This window comes from Zingiber officinale, chromosome 5A (assembly GCF_018446385.1).
Source record: "Zingiber officinale cultivar Zhangliang chromosome 5A, Zo_v1.1, whole genome shotgun sequence".
NCBI classification, from domain to species: domain Eukaryota; kingdom Viridiplantae; phylum Streptophyta; class Magnoliopsida; order Zingiberales; family Zingiberaceae; genus Zingiber; species Zingiber officinale.
The window spans coordinates 92,234,284-92,251,411 of NC_055994.1; the positions used below are offsets into that span (position 1 = coordinate 92,234,284).

The window sequence follows — 17,128 nt, forward strand, 5'->3', positions numbered from 1 at the left end:
ATTCTAAGATTTTCATTTTGAATTTCCCCTCAATCCATTTTATGTGATTATGTGTCCAGGCAAATAAAATGCATCTTCTTATTCTGATTTTTGGATGCTATGTTTGCATTCGAGTAGGAAATGAAATATTTCATCAGAGCAGAAAATTGCACTAACAGATTCACCTATTCAGTAGTAGAATCAGTCGTCTAATTAGTTTCATGAGCCTTGAAATTTCTATGATTCTAGCACGATATGTGTACAGTAGGTCATACTATTTGCATATAGGTAGGTATGTATAAGCTTAAAGCCATAGAGCACCGGCTTGCTTGAGAAGGGGCACGAGCGAGCCGTTAATATGGCACGACATCACCTTCTCCACACCGCCGAGCAGCTTCCCACCAACGAACACGGCAGGCACGGCGACGGCTGTGGCGCTGGGGGCCGTTGACGTACTGGAACATCCGGCACCTCCAGTGGCGACCCCGGCGGCGAGAAGGTGCTCCAGCACGGCCTGGATCTCACAGCTACCGGCCTTGTCGAGTTGGTCGAGCTCGTACACGGTGGGGCCGACGCCCAGACCCAGCAGCAGCCGCTTCACCACGTGGCACATGCAGCAGCTGCTAACACTGAACACCACCACCGCATTCCCGCTCGCCATCCTCGCCACCCGTTCGAACGGGCTGCTCGCCGTCGCCGCATTCTTCACCTCCACCATCCTCATGCTTTAACAACTCCTCCCTGTTTTTGTGCAGCTATAACTGATTGGCTTATATAAATATTTATGCGTGTGTATATATATATATACACATGTCCATTAACAATGAGTTAATGGGTGCAGCTAGGACTTGACACATGTCCATTAAGTTAGTGACAAGCTTTGATGAACAATGAGTTTAGCTATAATATTTTTAAGATTGCAAAATTAGTAAAATTCTCCTACAAGTAAGTTTCTACTTACAAAATGGGGTTCGAATTGAAATTTTCTGTGTATAGAGAGAGAATGGAGGGTCAAAGCAAGATTGGTGGGGTAGGCAAAAAGCTTTGCAGGTAGTGGCGTGGCCTCTGAAGGCTGAAGCCCAGCGAAACTCATGTCTGTGAGAGAGAGAAGGGTGGGTGTAAGAGTGGGTCGCGCGTTCGTACGGAGAATAAAGGTCGGAGAGAAGTGACAAAGAAAAACCAAAAAAGAAACGTCCGTAACGGGAGACCAACCGACAACGCCCGACAAGTTAACGTCATCCAGCCGCCGTTTGACTCGCTTATCGGTTTGTACATTTCATTCGACCCCCTCTATGTTGTATAATCAGATTGTTGGTTCCGCCGTTTCGTTTCCCTCCTCGCGTCGATCAGGCAGACCGAATAAGCTTCAACGGCTCTGATCGCGTGAAATCATTCCAGCGACATTAGCCGGGCCGCTCAAATAGTGTTGAAAATGAGTCGAATAGGCATCGGACAACCATGGAATTATCAATTATTATTATGGGTTTTTGGATCCAAAGTCTGAACTAGTTGCGATCCGGATCCATTCTCATCTGCTTCACGGTCGAGGATTTAAATTTCAACGTCTTTTCACTAAACCATGTATAAAATACTCGTAGTAAAATCATATACGATTTCTAATTTTATCCTTATCAATATATTGATATTTTAAAACAATTAAATTGATTTATACTATATCAAAACATTTAATTTTTAATAAATCAATCGACTAATTTAAAGATTGATTTTTAAATCAGTCAAACTGTTTTTTTAATAAAAATCAGCTTTAAATTAAATTGGTTGATAAATTAAATGAATTTGGATTGATATGAAATTAGTTCTATTATATATATATGTCCTCAAATGTTAATATACTAAAAAATTTAATTCGTATTAAAAAAATATTACTTTCAATATATTATGTCAAATTGATATTTGAGAACATGGATATAATTAGAAGAGGTGGACAAATATATAAGAACTTGTTGAGGTCGTTTTGGATAAAAACGGTTGATGAACTAAATGATCTCGGATTGATATGAAAAAAGTTCTTATATGTTCGTTTATCTATCCTGATTATATCCATGCCCTCAAATTTTAATTTGACCAAATATATTGAGAGCGATAATTTTTTGAACACGAATATATTTTGAAAATTTTAATTCATGTTCAAAAAATCATTGTTCTCAATATATTGAGTCAAATTGAAGTTTAAGAGCATGAATATAATCATGAGAGGTAAACGAACATATAAGAACTTGTTTGATGTCAATTCGAGGTCATTTAGTCCATCAGCCAGTTTTAAACACGAATTAAATTTTTAAAATATTTTTAAGTTTAAAAATTATTGTTATCAATATATTGGGTTAAATTGATATTTGAGGGCATGAATATAATGAGGTCATTTGACCCATCTACTGATTTGGGGCAAAAATGGCTAATGGATCAAACGACCTCGGATTGACATGAAACTAGCTCTTATGTGTTCATCTAGTTTCAAATATTTTCATGTTTAACAAATTATTGCTCTCAATATACTAGGTGAAATTGAAGTTTGAGAGTATAGATATAATCAAGAGAGGTAGATGAATACATAAGAACTAGTTTCATGTCAATCTTAAATCATTTGATCCATCAGCCATTTTAGCCCAAAACTGGTTGATGGACTAAATAACTTTGGATTGAGATGAAACTAGATTCTATGTGTTCGACTAATTCTCCTAATTATATCCATGTTCTCAAATATCAATTTAACTCAATATATTGAGAGCAATAATTTTTTAAATTTAAAAATATTTAAAAAACTCAATTCGTATTCAAAATCGACTGATGGACCAAATGACTTTGGATTGACATGAAACAAATTCTTATATGTTCATCTAGCTCTTTTGATTATATTCATGCCCTAAAGATCAATTTGACATAATATATTGAGAACAATTATTTTTGAACACGAATTAAATTTTCAAACATATTCGTGTTAAAAAAATCATTGCTCTCAATATATTGGATCAAATTGAAGCTTAAGGGCATAGATATAATCATAAGAGGTACACGAACATATAAGAACTTTTTTTCATGTAAATATGAGGTCATTTGATTTATCAGCTATTTTGTCCAAAATTGGTTGATGGATCAAACGACCTCGGGTTGAAATGAAATAAGTTCTTATATATTTGTCTACCTCCTGATTATATTCTTGCTCTCAAATATCAACTTGACCTAATATATTAAAAGCATTGATCTTTTAAACACTAATAAAAATTTTCAAACATATTTATGTTCAAAAAAATCATTGTTCTCATTATACTGAGTCAAATTGACGTTTAAGGGCATGAATATAATCAAGAGAGATAAAATAACACATAGGAACTAGTTTCATGTCAATATGAGATCATTTGGTACATCAACCGATGTTAAGTAAAATCGATTAATGTACCAAACGTTAAATTGATATTTAAAGGTATGTATATAATCAAGAGAGATAGACGAATATATAGGAATTAATTTCATATAAATCCGAGTTCGTTTGATCTATCAATTAATTTGATTAAAATCAATTTTTATTAAAAAAAAAAAGTAAATTAATTCGACTGATATAATTAAAAATAGAACGTTTTGATTCAGAACCATATTGATTCGATTGCTTCAAAATATCTGTCATTGATAAGGATAAAATAAAAAATTGATATGTGATTTTATCATTTTAAAATTTCATTATGTGAAATGAGTATTTTGTAAACTTAGTTACATGGTTTAGTAAAAGCTGGAATTTCAGCTCGATCGGGAACCGGCGCCTAGTGTTCTTCAGCTTCTTCGACGAGACGAAGAGAAGGTTGTAACGACGGTGCCTTTTGAGGATTTCCTTCGCCATCGCTACGGAAGCTGACAGCCCATCTGCTGGATGGTGATTCTCTCGTTCCCTTTTGTTTTTGGTAACCGATTCCTTCATTTATTCATCGTTCTGGTACATATCTGGCTTGATCTTCGGGATTTCCCAGGTTTTGAAGCCGTCTTGAATCTCAATGAGAGAGCGAGAAGGCGCGTTGTGCAGATTTCCCTCCATCTGCAGGTTGGTGATTCTATAATTCCCTTTTGTTTTTGGTAGCCGATCTTTCACTCTTGATCGCTTGGGTAAGGATCTCTATTGATCGGTGGATTCCCCTGATTTTTGAAATTGTCTTGTGAGAATATCATCAGGATTGATCGATTAGCTTTCTTATGTTAAACGAATCCAGCCGATCCGATGATCAGCCCTGAGAGATTGTTGTATACCTTCCGCACATAAAAGCATGCGTATGAAATAGAGCATCAAAGCTTCCTGTTCTTGCCTTTAATTTGAGCTACCTGAAGAAATATTCAGCTCCTCACTTTCTTCTCCTATTCCCTCAATCGAAGACAGAAAGGTCTGGTTACCTCTATTTATAATGATGTTAAATTGTTGCTAGGGTTCCATAGGATTTTGTAGCTTCGACACAAAAGCATGCGTATGAAATAAAGCACCAAAGCCTCCTATGATAATTGCTTTCCCACTCCCTCTCACAGCGCCCCGACCTCTCTATCTCCTGGTAAATGACCTTTCTACCCCCTTCTTAAAAAATAAACAAGTTATTTTATTTTTTTTTCCAATTTTATTTACTTCTTTAGTTTTATTTTTTTTAAATTTATTTACTTCTTTAATTTTATTTTTTAATAAATTTTATTTATTATTTTTTCATCAATTTTTTTATTTTTATCCATATTTTACTTTTAAATTTTTTACAAATAATAACCTCTAAAATTTACTATTAAAAAAAATAAAAAATTATAAGAGATCGAATTCTCTGTTCCAATATCACCTGCCCCCGTGTCTTATTCGTCGCCCCAGTGGCCTCTAGCTGCCGTCCCAATTAAAACTATATCATAGAGGAAGGTGAACGCAGTGAGATCGTCATCAACACAATCGACATCGAAATCCGGTCAGATCTGAGTAGACTTTTCTTCATCGTCGATCTGAGTCTCTTCTTAGATTCGGCTGAATTTCGACGTCAATCACACCGACAGCGACCCCTTGAGTTCACCTTTCCTTAGGATTTAGTTCTGGTCGAGACGACGATCGGAGGCCGCCGATAGTTTGCTAGAGATGACGAGTAAGATATGAGGATAGAAATTTAGGGACAGAGGATCCGATCTCATATTATAAATATAAAAAACAGTATAACATTCTTGCCAAGAAAATACTTAATAAAAAAATGAAATAAGAAAAATGATATAAACGTAAATAATAGAGGGGATGGGAAAGGAGTGTGTCAGAGGAGGTAAAAATTTATCATTAAAAAATAAATAAAAGATTATAAATAAATAATAAAAAAATTATTGAAAAAAATAAAAATGATTAAAAAAATGATAAAAAAATGATTAAAAACAAAAATCAATAAAACAAAACAAAATAAAATAAAACGTGAAGGAGAATAGGAAGGGATATAAGAATAAAAAAAATAAGTGGGATCGAGAGGGGGAGAATGTAAGAGGGGTGGGAATTGGGAAAAGCACATCTCCCCTCCTATACTTGCCTTTACATTGAGCTTCCCAAAGAACTAATTCATTACCTAATATTTTTTTTTACAAAAAAAATGCGACATCTTGCTACATTGTCATGGACACTAGGTTTTCATGTTCCTATTTTTTATGGTTTTAATGTTCTTTAAGTTGTTCGTCCGTGGAATATTAATATGCATGGATTAGAAAGCAAATCTTAAGAAAGTTAATGTGATTATCAGTTTGTGAGCTACCTTCTCTTTTGAAGGTTTCTAGACATAATGCGCGCTCTCCCTCTCCAAGTGAACTACTGGTTAGATCATCTCCAACCAATGCCCTTTTATACCATTTTGATATAAAAAGGACATCAAATCTCCTCAAATGGAGACCCCAAAACTTGCACCAAAATGGTGCAAGTACAAATTTTTTAAATATAATATATTATAATATTTAATTTATATTTAAAATATTCTTAAATATTATAAATTAATATTACTTAATTTAATTGAATTTATTATGTAAATTTTATATATTATTTTTATATTAGTTATTAACTTAAATAATTAATATTTAAAATATTTGTTATATTACTAAGATTATAAATATATTAAAATTTATAATATTGGTAATTTCATAACAAACACACAATTAAACATTTAAAATTTTGAAATACATAACATATAGTTCATCATACAATTTAAAGATGCCACAAACACTAAAGTAAACATACATTTAAATAACTACAATAACATTGCAATACTAAACAAATCAATATTTAATATTTTGAAAAATCACCTCCTAATAAACCACCGAAATAATCATAAAATTTACCAGAACCATTCAAAGGATCTTGAGATCCTTGTCATTCTTCTCGAAACGAATTGATCATAGATCTTTCTCCTTGATGTGGAATTGATTAAGATTTTTGATTTTCAATCCTCTTTTGCGTAATTCTGACTTGTTCACCGTGAATAAATTCACGCATTATCGGATCAGCAATGGTATTCAAATATTTGAATAAAATTTTATTCTCTTCCTTGAACATAGCAACATTGGTACTTCGATCCAACGCAGCAACAAGTTCGTCATTCTGTGAAATCATTTTACTGAATTGTTGTTCATTCTTTCTTTTCAATTTTGCTTTCTTCACCCCAATAGGTTGTTTAGTTGAAGTACCACCACTGTCTGAATAGTGATGTTAAGATTAAATGAAGAGACATGTGGAGATGAAGGTGAATAAACATCTTTCTCGAGATTATATGATTGAGAATAATCAGCTTGAGCAGTTTGTCGTTGCACTTTCGTAGATGCAGCTTTGACATTGTCACTGTTGAATTTCTTAATTCCTTGAAGAATGCTCCACACATGTCCAAATTTGAAGCCCTTTGAGTAATTAGGGTCTTATACTAATAACATTTGAGCACGATTCATCTGTAAGAAAATAATACAATTATGAAACATAATTAATAACTAAATTAGATATTGACAACAACTTGGATAGTCTACAAAAGAAATAATGAAAATAACTTACAATATCTTCCTCTGATGTTCCACTTGGATTCAATTCTTCGATTTGTCGTATGCAACCCTTCAATTTGGAAACAACAGCAATGATAGTATTCATTCTTTTTTGTAATGATCTTTTCGGTCGCTCTGAATTTTTAAAATTTGGATCTTGATTATACTCTATCTCAACTCTTACCCAAAATTGATCATTTTTTTTGTTGATTCCTATGATTGGATTTTGAGAAATATGAAGATAAACATGACATAAATGTTTATCTTCTTCAACTGAGTAGGATGATGAACGAGAATTTAAACTCATTTTTTTCAAGAGTAAATGTGCATTGTGATGGCCATGTTTAGTATGCCATTATATAGGAAAAAATTATGTGCATTATATAAGATTTGTGTGTGCATTGTGATATCCTGTCACCTGCAAAAAAAAATATGTGTGTGCATTGTGATGCCCCATCTTCTGAAATAATTATCATGGTATGTGCATTATGATGTCCCGTCATCTGCAAAAATAATAGTGTTGTGTGTTCATTGTAATGCCCCATCTCCTGAAATAATTATCATGATATGCATTGTGATGTCCCATCGCCTGCAAAAATAATAATGTTATGTGTGTATTGTGATGTCCATCTCCTGAAATAATAATAATGGTGTATGTATTGTGATGTCCCTTCATCTGCAAAAATAATAATGTTGTGTGTGCATTGTGATGTCCCATCTCCTAAAAAAATAATAATGTTGTGTGTTCATTGTAATGTCTCATCTTCTGAAATAATTATAATAGCGTGTGTATTGTAATGTCCCATCACCTGCAAAAATAATAGTCTTGTGTGTTCATTGTAATGCCCCATCTCCTGAAATAATTATCATAATGTGTGAATTGTGATGTCCCGTCACCTGCAAAAATAATAATGTTGTGTGTGTGTATTATGATGTCCCATCTCCTGAAACAATAATAATGGTGTGTGCATTGTGATGCCCCTTCATCTGCAAAAATGATAATGTTGTGTGTGCATTGTGATGTCCCATCTCCTAAAAAAATAATAGTGTTGTGTGTTCATTGTAATGTCTCATCTTCTGAAATAATTATAATAGTATGTGCATTGTGATGCCCCATCACTTGCAAAAATAATAGTGTTGTATATATATTATAAATACATACCATAACTGAAAATAATTCAATCACATTCTTCATCTCAAAAAATGAGTGCTAGATATGAAGGTACATCAAATTTATCATCCTCAAGCTCTAAAGATGATGATATATTTGAAGCACACAGAAGGCTTATCACTCAAGCGATCTACCGAAACAATCAGGTCATTTTGAAACATCTGAGTGAAGAAATCAACAAAGGCAAACATCAAGGATCTATTCCCAGTCACATAGTGATCAATCGTAATAGAGAAGCTGCTGATCGTAATCTATTCAATGATTACTTTATCGAAAATCCTACATATAATGCTGCAATATTTCGAAGAAGATTCCGAATGAGAAGAAATTTATATATGCATATTTTTAACGAGGTTAGTAATCATGATAATTATTTTGTGCAGAAAAGAGACGGAGTTGGAAAATTTGGTTTGTCAGGTTTACAAAAAATGACGGTTGCATTTCAAATATTGACATATGGTATAACGACAGACGCTACTGATGTGTACATCAAAATAGGAGAATCAATTGTCATAAAAAGTGTGAAAAGATTTTGCCGTGCTATTGTTGAAGTATTTGTAGGACAGTACCTGCGATCACCTAATGCTAATGATGTCGCTAGGCTTCTTCATATTGGTGAGCAACGTGGTTTTCTTGGTATGTTGGGTAGTTTAGATTGCATGCATTGGAGGTGGAAAAATTGCCCAACAACATGGGCTGGGCAATATTCTGGTCACAGTGGAAAGCCAACAATTATTCTAGAAGTTGTAGCTGATTATAATCTTTGGATATGACATGCATATTTCGGTTTACCTGGATCTAACAATGACATTAATGTATTGGAGTCTTCTCATCTTTTTTCTAACCTTGCTCAAGGTATTGCTCCCCCTGCTCGTTATGTCATTCAAGGAAAAGAGTACAACATGGGTTACTATTTAGCTGATGATATATACCCAAAATGGTCTACACTTGTTCAAACAATTCAAGATCCACGATGTACAAAGAATAAGTTGTTTGTAATGAAACAAGAGGCATGTAGAAAAGATGTTGAACGAGCATTTGGAGTACTCCAATCACGCTTTACAATTGTTGCAGGACCTTCACATCTTTGGCAGAAAAATATTTTACATGATATAATGACTTCATGTATTATTATACATAATATGATAATTGAAGATGAGCGTGATATGAATACCTCAATTGTTGATCAAGGTGAAATCTCATCGGCTGCAGATGCTGATATAGCAGTAGATGACAATACCCGATTTCAAGAGTTTCTTGTTAGATATGAAGTAATCAAAAATAAAAATGCTCATTTTGCCTTTAGAAATGCATTAATTGAGCATTTGTGGGAACAATTTGGTAATTCTGATAATTAAGGTTCTTAATGATGTATTATTGATGAAGTGTTATTTGTTTTGTGAAAATATTTAAACAAAAAATTATCTAAATTGTTTATGATTGTGTATTATCTTTAAATATTAAATATTAGTATGTTTATTAAATTATTTCTAACAAAATTACAAAATACTAATTTTAATTTTCTTGTAATTAAAAACATAATATCATAAAAATTAGTTGTCATGTACAATAAATTTTTTAATTTTAATAGTAATTATTTTTAGAATAAAAATATTTAACAAATTAATATGTATGTTGAATAATAAATTATAATATGGAAAAATATAATATTCTAAAGAATATTTCTTTTATGTAGGAAATGGTGTGCATTGGTTGGAGTTGGAAAAATTTTTGGTGCTCAAATGACATCAAATTGATGTTGCAAGTGCACCAAAATAGATTTTGTGGCTGGAAAAGGTCTTAATACATTGGTTCCTCAGCACGTTGATAATTGTGACCTAATTTATTAAATTTAGAAGTTCATCCATGTTAACCGCCCACGAAGCACGTTTGCCTACCATGAATTTACTGGAAATTGACCTAGATTGTTTAAAATCTCATTTCGAGTGAACCACATAAATTGGCAACATGCGTTATTTCACATTGTTGATGAGTGATGACTGTGTGAAGATGATCCCAGAGGATTGTTCTTCATGTCTACCAAGTTCTTCATCAGAACCATATTTTTTTTTTGGTTCTACCAGAATGGAAATGACACTATATGGATCGAGCACCAGACTGTAGATAATACACAACTTGCATCTCTGGGATTTTTTTAGGTTGCCAAAATGTTTTTTTGTTTATTGTTTTTTCTAGCATCGCCTCTGGTTCTGGCAACCTAAACTTGGCTTCTGGTTTCCGCTATGCAAAATAACTATGTTCTATGCATCACCTTTTCAGAACTGGAAGTTGCTCGTGTTGAAGGCGTTAATTCATCGAGGAAGAAGAGGAGGAAGTGACATTTTGGGCATTGGTTATGCCAACTGTGGTAATCACAAGGACAATAACGTGTCGGTTGCTTTTCCTCCCATCGTTTCTTTGAGCTACATGTTTTTTTTTTTTTTGTGTGAGAAAAATTGTTAGTTAGGCGTGGTAATTGCTTAGTAGTTTGGATTGATCAAGTGGAAGGGCTTACCATCGAATAAATAAAGTTGAATTTAGTGACCAGGTGGCGACTGCGGTGCAGTTTGATGCAACATTGATTGGTCGGAAAAGGAACAAGAAAAGGAAAATGGCAAAAAAAAAAAAACAAAAAAAATCTTACAATAAAAAAAAGAATAATAAATTCCGTAAAGTGTTTGATTGTTAATTTAACATCCATTCAAATAAATTCGTAATATTATTAATATACAATTCTCTACTTTTAACTTTAACTAGACCCACCTTGAAAGACAGTTAAGAGACAACTTAATTTCAAACAAATAGGGTTTTGTTAGTTTTCCTTTAACGTTAACTTTTGTAAAATGAATTGAAACTCATTTAATAGTATTTATAGATTCAATCAGTTATGTCAAACGGTCAAGAAAATCGTGGGAGATAGTTAGGCATTTTAAATGGACCAATTCGGCATATTAAATAGACCAATCGATCTATCTCAAGGCCAGCTGCATTTTATAGGGTGAATCTTTAACTTGTCGCACCTAGGGTTGTAAATGAGTAGAATTTTAGGGTATTCAATTTTTTTTTAGGAAGATAATCGAATAGCGGAACTTAAAATGAATCAAATTTTTGAAATAATTATTCAAGATTGACTTAGTTTATTTTTTATAAGTTTGAGCTTATTTGAAGTTTGATTTATTTAGATGTTATTGAGTTCTCAATTCAAATTTGTTTGATTGTTTGAAACTTTTTATTGTTTGATTAGTTATTGAGTTTGATAATTTAAACTTATTTATTTATTTTATTTTATTATTTATTTAGCATATTAATAAGAGTTTTATTAATGTCACGAACATTGTTCATAAACGTTAACGATCTGAATATATATGTGTTAAAGTTGATTTGTTTATTTGATCTTATTTATATTGAATGAATATAAACAAACTTTTATTAAACTGAACACTAAACTTATTTACGAATGCTTGATTCATTTATAATCCTAGTGGCATCATAATCACCCGTTGAAGTGTTTTTTAGGCTGAAACACCTTTACATTAGTTCAGTTCCAGTAATCTAATGGGCTGAAATTCTAGCCCAATTTCGCTGTGTAGATTAAAGCCCTATTCGATATTAATGGGCCGTAACGGGCCTGAATATAAGGCCGTAAGTATGGCCCAGTCTAACATCCTCTAAAATGGCTGGAATTGACGCAGATTGATGTTAACGGGTCAACTGTCGGGCATTTATACCGTTCCAGTATTGTAGAGGGCCGAAAATATTAGTTCAAGTTTGTTATATAGGCCAAAATATTGGCCCAATTCGATATTAACAGGCCTAATTATAGGCCGAATATCAACAGCACAATCTATTGTCTCGCATATTGATCTTAATGGGTCGATTGTCGGCCACTTTATATAGACCCACCAATATTCTAATAGGGCAAAATAATGCCGGTTCATTATATGGACCAACATATTGACACAAGTTCACTATATGGGTCGAAATACTGACCCAGGTTTACTATATGGCTGGAAATAATGACCCAGGTTTACATATGATTTGGAAATATCGGCCCAGGTTTGCTAAATGAGTCAAATAGCTGACTTCGAACTTAATGGGTCTGAATGTCGGCTTGATTCGATCTTACTAGGCCAAAATATGACCCACAAGGTCAGAACTACAGACATGTTGATTTTACTAGGCCTAAAGATCAATGGCATATTTATTATTTTATCACGATATTTTAGTTCATATACATACATAATAATTTTTGATCTTTTCATATATTAATTTTATATTTATATCGCATTTTATAAATTATATTTATTTTTATACTTAATTATAATTTATCTTTAATTTATGATATTTGATGCTAATATTTGAATTTGATCTTGTAGGTGATCGAAAGGATCATGCGTCCAAGTTAGATCGGACCAAATTGAGCTCAAATCTATGTTTAAATGAAGAGATCAAGCTCTGGAGCAATTCAGACCGCCCATACAAGATTTGAGAATATTTGAGTTAAGGGGTAGATAAGGGCAGTAGATATGAACCCTTGATGAAGATCAGTGCATTTGGATCGAATTTAAAGGGATATCCATTGTTGGATCATATATGAAGAATTGTTAGCCGTCCGTTCAGATCTAGGATTGATTCAAAAGTCGAAGAGAAGCAACAATAATGGGATCGAGATTTTGGAGAGTAGAGTCGCGTGAGAGAGAAGGAGATCTCTGATCCTCTTCGGAGTCGGCCACCAGATCTCATCCACCTTCATCCATCAATGCCCGGAGAAGCAAGGTGATTCCCTACTTCCTCTGAGCACCGTCATTGAGCTCTACCCATCTTCTTCATCCGTTTTTGGCGTTCGTTATTACCTAGGTTTGAGCTGGAGCCATTGTCAAAACTACAAGGGAGATAGAGATTTTCCATCACTTTTTACTTTTGCATCCACCATTCAGATCAACACTTCATCTCCATCTCAGTTCCAGCGATGCCACTCCTGATTTCATTGCCACTTGGTTATCCTCTCTGAGTTAGATCCGACAAAAGCTTGGGATGCCTTATCTTGGTTGTAAGTGTAGGATCGTAGCACGTTGGGGGAGGGTGGTGAATTTTAAAACTAGTTCTTTTTTTTTTTAGCTTTTTAAAACTGAGTGCACAGCGAAATACAATTATATAAGAAAGAATAAAAATAAAATACAAGCGATTTTATTTAGTTCGGAGCCTTCCACTAATCAATCATAATCAATACATGAATGAACAAGTAGGAAGTATAATAACCTATACTTCCTTTATACAGTAATTTAAATGACTTAAGAAAATATTACCAACACGAATACGGAGAATTGATTAGCTCGGCTCGAGAGGCAGTCAATTCGGATGTGGTCTTCGCTAGCTCAACTTGAGAGGTCATCAGTTCGGATCTCACAACCTCCAACTTGGCTCACAAGGACCCTAGTTCTACTTCTTGGGTGTCCATGTTCCTCTATTGATCAGACACCCGCAGAGACCTGGCCTCCAACTCAACATCTTTTGCTGCTAGCTCCGAGGCATGGGAAATTTCTAGTTCCTCTAATTTATTGGAGAGACCCTGAACTTCAGCGGTTTTTCATCTAAGTTAGCCATCATTCAGGTCCTCCTCGTCTTTTCCAACCGGAGCTTATCTTCACTGGTCCTCAAGGTGACCTCCAGTTTCTGTGCTTTTATTACCTCGCCGCTGGCCAGCTCTTGAGCTTTTTGCGCTTTCCTTTCTAGTTTGCTTAATATATCAGCTTGTGTTAGAGCTCCCTGGTGTGCATCCTCATTTGGGACCCGGACGAGAGCCGTAGAAGATCCCAATTGTGCTATATGCTCCCTCAATGCCTCGTTCTTACATGCCAAATCCACCAAGGTCTGGGATACTTTCATCTCAATCCCTCAAAACTAAAGCAAAGCAGTATTAGCGATATTCCAGTTAAAAGGATAAGCTAGCTGAAACTTACCACGGTTAAGTCCTAAGCAAACCCATCTGTTAGCCTTATTGTAGTGTGGTCGTCTGTCCGAGTCATTGAGTTCACCCAAGCCTCTTCTAGTAAGCCCTTCAGTTGTACCTGCTTACGGGCAGGAGAGAGATCCGAAGACAAGGCTACTCCCTGAACGAATGACACATCGAAGGCAGCAGAAAATTTGAAGTGGCTCTCCGTTTAGTTGACGTGCGTAAATATTATGATCGTTTATGCATATTTAACGCACATTCACTTGCTTTACGCTTATATATTCTTTGCATGATCGTCTCTTTTATCATATACTCATCATAAATACTCTTTGTTCGGAGATCTGCTATTTGTTTGATTTTGTGTTGATATGGACAACTTTTGGAGCAAAAACAGCGATTGTCGACGCACCGGAACGCGGCAGAGAACACGACCGTGCAACCTCGCACGGTCGTGTGGCCAAACAGAGGAAGAACAGTGCACGACCGTGCAACTCTTGCATGACCGTGCGACCAAATAGAGATGGATCCGTGCAAACCTGCACGATCGTGCCCCCCATGACAGAAGCCAAGCCATACACAGTTGTGTGATCCTGCACGACCGTGTCCCAGGAGCAGTGCCCCAGATCCACACGACCGGCCGTGCAGCGCGACCAGAGACAAAAGAAGGCACAGTCGTGCCATATCTGCACGACCGTGCCACGACGCCTTGCCCTAGCCTATAAAAAGGGTTCTAACCCTTCTCCTCAGGGGGGGGGGGGAGCGAGCCGTTAAAGGGAGAATTATCTTGGTGCCATTCCACACCATCCAAGACCTCTGTCCAGCGATCCTTCATCACCACATCAACTCCAGAAGCAAAGGATTGGATCCGAAGATCACTCGTCGTCGTTGGATAAACATCTTTTCTCTTTCTCTCTTCTTGTTTGAGGGTTGTATGTTTGATTACATTATGTCTTCAGGTTTTTCTCCGGCGTCTATGGAGTAGATTCCTTGTTCTAGGATTAGGGAGTAGTTATGGATTGATTTTAATGTAAGACTCATATTTATTCCTTTATTCATTGGATAATTTCGCTTGCTTTGTTTCAACTACTATGCGTGAGACTTGTTGCTAGATTTCCATATCGTATTAATTGATTGTGTAAGAATTGCTAACCTCATAGAGAGAGTATCTTAGATCGTATACCTGAGGGACCCTAGTGACAGGGGCAACCTATTCACGACCATCTAGTGTATTTCCTCGAAAGGAGAGGCAACTTCTCCGCAAGGAAGTAAGAGACCAAACCAAGCCCTTATTTCTATCCTTAATGACACTAATTAGAGTTGAGTTCTTGTGATCTACCGAGGCGCTCTAGTGACAAGGGTTAACCATAACAGGATTTCATAGGGATCTTCTCTATTTAGTACTTAAGGATAGTTATTTTATCTTCCCGTGAATGCATGTTGATGGACAATGAGTAAAGGATAGAACATAATACATTAATACCACCATAATGAAACCGAACTCCTAGAACTCTTCATAAACCAAGTTAATTACTCTCTCTTCACTAATTCTCGTTTCCACTTCCCAATCTCTTTTCTTTAGATAACTTACAATCATCGGTAGTTTAGCTAATCCTAAGTGAACCATTGCTAGTGCTTATAACCAGTTCTCGTGGGATCGATAATCTTTATTACTGACGACGAATCCGTGCACTTGCGGTAACAAGTTTTTGGCGTCGTTGTCGGGGGCTGCGTTTATAACATTAGCGAAAATCATATTAAATTAGGCTAGACTTTATTTTTTTCTTTATCTCTCCTTTTTCTAATATTCTGCATTTCAGAAATAAATAATTTTTTTTTATTTTCTACATTTTTATTAAAACGTTTTAAAAAATAATATAATATAATAGTAATAATAGTTTAACTCTTTTCTTTACTTTATTTCATTTTATTTTATTTTTCTTAATTTTACACTCGAAATATTCCATATCTTGTTCTTGCATGCGAAGAGTTAATCTTTTAGGACAACTTCTACCGTTCGATCCAGAGATCGATAGGACTTTCCTGAGAAGAAGAAACTTACAAAAAATATTTCAAGCCGAACAAGAATCTTCAGAAATGGCTGACAAATTGTTGAAGGATTACGCAACACCTTATGCACGAGGGGTTCGGTCTAGCATCACTCGACCACCAATCGAAGCTAACAATTTTGAAATCAAGCCTGCAGTAATCCACATGATTCAGTAGAATCAATTTAGAGGAGGACCGCACGATGATCCAAACCATCACGTAGAGCTTTTCTACGAGATTTGCGGTACTATGAAAGTGAACGGAGTCCCTCCAGAATCAGTAAGGTTATTTCTTTTTGGATTTTCCCTGAAAGACAGAGCCAAGCAGTGGTTAAATTCTCTTCCAGCAAACAACATAACGTCTTGAGAGCAGTGTGAGCAGAAATTTCTAGACAAATTCTACCCGCCAAGCAAAACTGCCTACATGAGGAATTTGATCGCAAGCTTCAAACAAATAGAATTAGAAACATTATTTGAAGCCTAGAATAGATTCAAAAGTATGCTGAGACAGTGCCCCCATCATGGCCTTGAGAAATGGTTGGTTCTACACATATTCTACAATGGAATCAACTATCACACGAAGATATCCCTCGATTCTGCAGCAGGAGGAGCATTAATGAACAAGAGCCTTGATGAAGCTGAAGAGATCACAGAGAGTGTGGCGCAGAACCACTATCAGTGGGCAACCGAAAGATCTGGTGGTTCTTTCCTAGGGAATCCAATAATGGCGTCAGGAAAATTCGACGTAGATGCAATCACACTCATGTCAGCAAAGCTAGACGCTCTGACCAAGAAGCTTGAGGCGATGGGAAACAACACGGCCAATGCAATAGTATGTGTTTGCGAAACTTGCGGAAGTATAGATCACGCTCAAGATACTTGCCCCCTAGGGCAAATACAAGCACAGATAAACCAACTTGAGCAATGCGATGCGATAGTCAGTTACAACCAAAAGCAAATCAATCC

At 35.2% G+C, this 17,128-nt stretch overlaps 1 protein-coding gene, 1 long non-coding RNA gene and 1 other non-coding gene across 3 annotated transcripts; 1 reads left to right on the forward strand and 2 right to left on the reverse strand.

Annotated features, from left to right (window-relative positions):
- Positions 1–282: 282 nt before the first annotated feature.
- On the reverse strand, positions 283–893 carry LOC121980982 (glutaredoxin-C9-like). Its single transcript, XM_042533274.1, has one exon. The coding sequence runs from the start codon at positions 701–703 to the stop codon at positions 284–286; it is 420 nt and encodes a 139-aa protein (XP_042389208.1). The 5' UTR covers positions 704–893; the 3' UTR covers position 283.
- Positions 894–3,595: 2,702 nt separating this feature from the next.
- On the forward strand, positions 3,596–10,666 carry LOC121983017. The gene is made up of 3 exons (XR_006112362.1): positions 3,596–3,865; positions 3,960–4,030; positions 10,445–10,666. It is a non-coding gene; the product is annotated as an uncharacterized LOC121983017 (long non-coding RNA).
- Positions 10,667–16,584: 5,918 nt separating this feature from the next.
- LOC121983619 lies at positions 16,585–16,690 on the reverse strand. The gene has a single exon (XR_006112645.1). It is a non-coding gene; the product is annotated as a small nucleolar RNA R71 (small nucleolar RNA).
- Positions 16,691–17,128: the final 438 nt, after the last annotated feature.

Excerpts from the sequence above, each read along its gene's own strand:
- LOC121980982 (XM_042533274.1), bottom strand. The coding sequence starts at position 703 with ATGAGGATGGTGGAGGTGAAGAATGCGGCGACGGCGAGCAGCCCGTTC.